This window comes from Leptopilina boulardi, unplaced genomic scaffold (assembly GCF_019393585.1).
Source record: "Leptopilina boulardi isolate dan_hultmark-lab unplaced genomic scaffold, ZJU_Lbou_2.1 LbouV2_151, whole genome shotgun sequence".
NCBI classification, from domain to species: Eukaryota; Metazoa; Arthropoda; class Insecta; order Hymenoptera; family Figitidae; genus Leptopilina; species Leptopilina boulardi.
Genome location: NW_026137698.1, coordinates 858,242 through 863,322, shown reverse-complemented (window position 1 = coordinate 863,322; position 5,081 = coordinate 858,242). Strand labels below are relative to the sequence as shown.

Below are 5,081 nucleotides of genomic sequence, written 5' to 3'. Positions count from 1 at the left end.
TCTCGATCAAATCTTAAAAAAAAAAACGTTTAGAGAATTGGAAATGTTATTGGATAAAAGAAACGTTACGAAATCTGGGGCAAAAGTTTGCGTATACATTTTAATATATAGATATAATCGAAAGGAACCCCCCGCGCAGTATAGAAGTGAATCACAAATCGTTCCCAAGATCAATTGTGCAACATTACACTGATGAACGGTCAGTGATTCTCGGCAATCACACGTGTATCAAATCGCACTCAAGGAAGTTCAGTTCAGAATGACGAGGACATCCAATGGCAGAACAAAATTATAAATAATAAACATAATGATTTACTACAATTCATATAAAATCACAATAATAATAATTTTAACTAAAAAAGCCACTAAATTTTTACTAGAGCAGGGTGCGGTAGTTGACTTAACGTATTAGTTGACTTAACGTATAGCGTTTGAACAGAGCCTTAGCTATTGCACCGCAGCCATGTTTAAGTTCCCATTGTGAACTCAGCCTTATAGGCCATGAGTGCGCAAGAGACAAAATACACGCATCTCATTCGCACTCATTGTTTTTCAAAATGCAACGCTTCTAAAGGACGCATAGTTATGTTTCTTTTATACGCACCAGTACACGATGTAAATATATTCAAAGAATATTTCTGTAACTCCAAAGAGAACCTGCGGTGCGGGTACACAAACAATTCGACTTAAATCCAATTAAGTTTAACCCCAAAATGGTTACAACAATAATACAAGCTCAACAATGGTAATATAACAAACGTTAAGTTAATACTCGTGGCGCCACGCCCCACACTCCGTACCGGTTCTTTGTTTCGCGGTTCATTTGTCTCGTTCGTTCGGCCCACTCCTTGATCTTGGGAGAGAGTAAGAGAGAGAAAGAGAGAGAGGGGTGCCCATTTAGCCTCTGGACCCTAAACTATTATTATAGTAGATTGCGAGAGAGTGGCAATAAATTAAACCCTAGAGTGGCGAGACCGTAAAGACGCATCATTCTATGGTACACCGCATATTATCACTCTATTGGTCAAAAGATGTCACCTAAACCGCTGTTTATGACCATTTCTATTTATACAGTGACCGCCCGCTTAGAAGTCAGGTCCGAACATAAACCAAAAACACCAAAAGTCAAATTCATCAATTTAGAATTTTAAACAAAATGATAAATCTACAATTTGCTTTTTAAAACACGAATTTAGGAAAATAAATACACACAGAAAAATTTGTATTAAATTCATCGTACATGTTTACAAGAAATCAGATATATATACAGCTACTGAAATTTAATACTAATCCGATCAAGTTTAGTATTATTAGATATGCGCTGTAACTTCGAACCCACCGAAAAAAACACTCTGATGGAATATATATTTTAATTTAGTATTGAATATTTAAATATAAAATATTCTAAAGTATTAATGACAATAAGTATATATATATATATATATATTCTAAAGAGAATATTTTTTCGGTGCCTTAAATTTTTTTGGATGCCTTCATTTTGGAATAGGAATAAAGTATTTTTTCTATATAGAAAATAAAAAGTTGACTCAATAATTATTGGATGCAAATAAATATTTATTTGATAATATATACACAATTATTTGAATAAAACATTTTTTTCAATGTATCTTTCTTTATCTATTAATTACACTGAAATAATTATGCCTTCATTTTTTCCTTACTAATTTCCATTAGTTAACCCCAAAAGCCTTTCTTTTTCTTCTCTTTTTTGGGAATATTTTCCTTCTCATTGAGATCTAATTCTGCCTGTAAGAATAAATTATATTTTTGAGATTATAGTTGCCAAAAAAGGAGATTTTGTTTTAATTGGTTTATAGATATGGTAAATAATTATTCCTTATCATTCATCTTTTAATAATAATAATAAAATAAAAATTGTTGTCACATACATATATATAGAAGTTTTAGAAATTTTTTAAACTCATACCAAGTCATCGGTTAAAATTTTCTCATTCGATTCCATTTTCTATAAAAATAAAATTATAATTTCATTTTGACTTTGACTTGAATTTTTTTAGTGAAAAATATAATTACAAATCAAAATAAGAGATTAAATGAAAATAGAAGTCAAAATAAAACAATTGCGTTCTTGCGATTAATATATTTTTCATGAAAAAATTTTTTTTTAACAGTGAAAGAAATATTTATATACACCTCTAAACTTTTTCTAACCTTCTCGTCCATTGCTTTCTTTAAATCTTTATATTCCTTTTTTCTTTCCTTAATAATTGATTTTCCAACTTTCTTCATCTTTCTATATTTCTTTTTTCCTTTATTATATATTGATTTTTTAATATTCTTCAATTTTTCCACTGACGAATTTTTTGGCCGCTATATATATATGAAAACAAAATTTATTTGATGTAAATTACAATTGTTACACGAAATGTTTAACTAGAATAGTTAAAATTTTAACTGAAACAATTGGAATTTTTGCTATTCTAATGAAACCTATATAGCTGTTCCAAGTAAATCTTTTTTCCGTATGCGACTATTTTCTTTAGAATATATAATTATACTCTAAAACTTTTAGTACATCTCCAACTTATATTTCAAATGTACCTTTTTGGATTTTTTTGTCCCGCCTGAAAAAAAATTCTCTACTGGCGATATTTTATTTTTCTTTTTCTTTTTCAACAATGATCCTCCGAAACTAGAAAGAGATTTTACCCAACTTGATCCGCTGCTAGATGAAACATCTTTGCTACTTCCTAACGAACTTTTTAATGATGAAATTTTTTTAAATCCAAGCTATATATACAAATAAAAAGAAATTAAATAATGTTATTAATAATAATTGTACACATTTACGTTAATATGTAAAATCTGATTTTGCCAACGTTTTAGTTAAACTATTTAATAATATTAATAATATTCATATTATTGTTATTACTATTAACATTAGAAATTACATATCATGAAATAAAATTATAATTTACTTTCTTCTTTGACAATTTCGGAAAGCTGTGTACCAGAACAAAGATAAATAGACACAACAGCAAAATTCTTTTTAAAGAAACCATGTTTCTCAAAAAGTTAAAAAATCCAGAACAATAGAATTATTATTGTATAATAAATATTGTATTTATACACTGAAAAAAATAATACTTAAATTTTAGAACTTTATAAAATAAATGTGAATAAAAAAAATTTAGTTTTTTTAATCTGTTAATCGATTTTTATTTGGATATATAAGTATACTTACCTGAACGAAAGTTCAGAACACTTTTGAAATGCGCACTATGTGAATCGGTATTTATAGAGAACTTCGAAACTACTATCAGTCATGAATTTCGTATAAAAAAAATATAAAATAATTTTATAGTTATTGTATTTTTTATTTTTATTTTATACTTTTTTTAACATGAGCGTAACGAAAAATAATAAAAAAATTTTTTTTTTTTTTTAATCTCATGAGGCATTAAAATTTGTTTTATCAGCTGGAAATTTTAAAGCAGTAAAAACCATAATAAATAAAAAAAAAATTTATAAAAACTAGAAATTATTTAAATTAATTTAACTTTAAAAAAATAAAAATAACTTTTTACTATTTTAACATTTTTTGGATTTGGATTTAGGTAATTTATAATTACCTATATTCATTAGAAGTACTTTAGCACTAAAGGGCAGTTTTATTCTCTTTTTTTGTAAGCCCGTGCATTGTAATTAAATAAATAAATTTTTTATTCCATTTCATAAAAAGTTTATTGTTTTAGAGAAAGGAAATTTTTTCAAATCTACAACAATTTAATATTCAGAATCATGAAAATAGAGTAAAAAAATTTGTCGATAAAGAAATAATAATAAAAAAACGATATCTCATGAGACGTTAAAATATGTTTTTTATTTTGAAAATTTTAAAGCAGTAAAACCAGTAAAGACTAAAATTTATTATAAAACCTAAAAAATAATTTTAATTAATTTCTATAGGCTTAATAATATTTAAGATGTTTGTAAATTATATTCTGCATTTTGAATTGAAATTGAATTAAATATATTAATTATTATTCTTGTACATGTCAATCATAATATCTTTAATTCATATAATCAAAATATCAATTAAAATTTATGCTAAGTGCAAAAAATTATATAAAATAATGTATTTCATTAAATTTTATTATTTTATTAATTAATTTCCTTATATTTTTGACGGTATTAATATATATTCGAAGATAAAATTATGAAAACGCAGAAGCGAGTGGAGTCAATTCAAAAAGGTGAGAAGGCGTGTCCTAATGATGTTAAAGTAATAACTCTAATTATTAGAGTTATTATTTTAACGAGCCAGTTACTGGGACGAAGATGTCAGAGGAGGGGGCAGTTCTTTTAGCATTGTTAGTCGCTAATGTAGGCCTTCTTTGCATTATAAAGCCGCAGACTATATATATATTCACTATATATACTTGTTCTTTATTTCTCTCTTCATTTTATACTCTCAAGTGTAAATTTATATATATATATAAATTCTACCTTAACCGAATACTAAATTTAACATAATTCTCATTAAACAGAATTTTAATTAATTCGAATTTTTAAATTCCAAAATTTACTATTCACTGAATCTTCATTTGTCCGAATTTTATTTCCAAAAAATATTGTTATTTTATAGATTTCTTTAAAACGCCGAATTTCACATATTTTTCCGAAACTGGAAATGACAGACAGAAAAATTTCGGCGCAATTTTTAAAATTGTGTTTGGTTAATTTTAAAAATCATACGCTGAAATTTTTCTATCTGTCGCATTTCCAGTTTCGAAAAAATATGTGAAATTCGAAGTTTAAAGAATTCTAACAAATGATAATTGTGACAAATGAAAATTTGTTAAATTAGAAAATTATAGAATTATAAAAATTCCAATTACTTGCAATTCTGTTGATTGAGAATTCTGCGCTAATATTAAATTAAAAAATTTTCATTTTGTGCATGGTAAAAATCGCGTGGCAGTATATATATATATATTAAATGTGGCATGAAATAAGACCTTTCTCATGGTACACAAACCCGGGTGCAACGGGTTGGATAAATCGTCAACGTGTTTCGCGGGCAAAATTTTTGACGC

General features: G+C 26.4%; 1 protein-coding gene across 2 annotated transcripts; it reads right to left on the bottom strand.

Moving 5' to 3' along the window:
- Positions 1-1,554: 1,554 nt before the first annotated feature.
- LOC127276753 (uncharacterized) lies at positions 1,555-3,299 on the bottom strand. Of its 2 annotated transcripts, XM_051297396.1 has the most exons (6): positions 3,227-3,299; positions 2,961-3,113; positions 2,584-2,772; positions 2,194-2,352; positions 1,949-1,987; positions 1,555-1,767 (listed from the first exon to the last, which is right to left on the bottom strand). In XM_051297396.1, exons 2-6 carry the CDS (start codon positions 3,042-3,044, stop codon positions 1,696-1,698), a joined length of 543 nt encoding a protein of 180 aa, XP_051153353.1. In that variant the 5' UTR covers positions 3,045-3,113; positions 3,227-3,299; the 3' UTR covers positions 1,555-1,695. The 2 variants fall into 2 exon arrangements, with proteins under 2 accessions (XP_051153353.1, XP_051153352.1); XM_051297395.1 differs by lacking the exon at positions 3,227-3,299 and having other exon boundaries at positions 2,961-3,148.
- Positions 3,300-5,081: the final 1,782 nt, after the last annotated feature.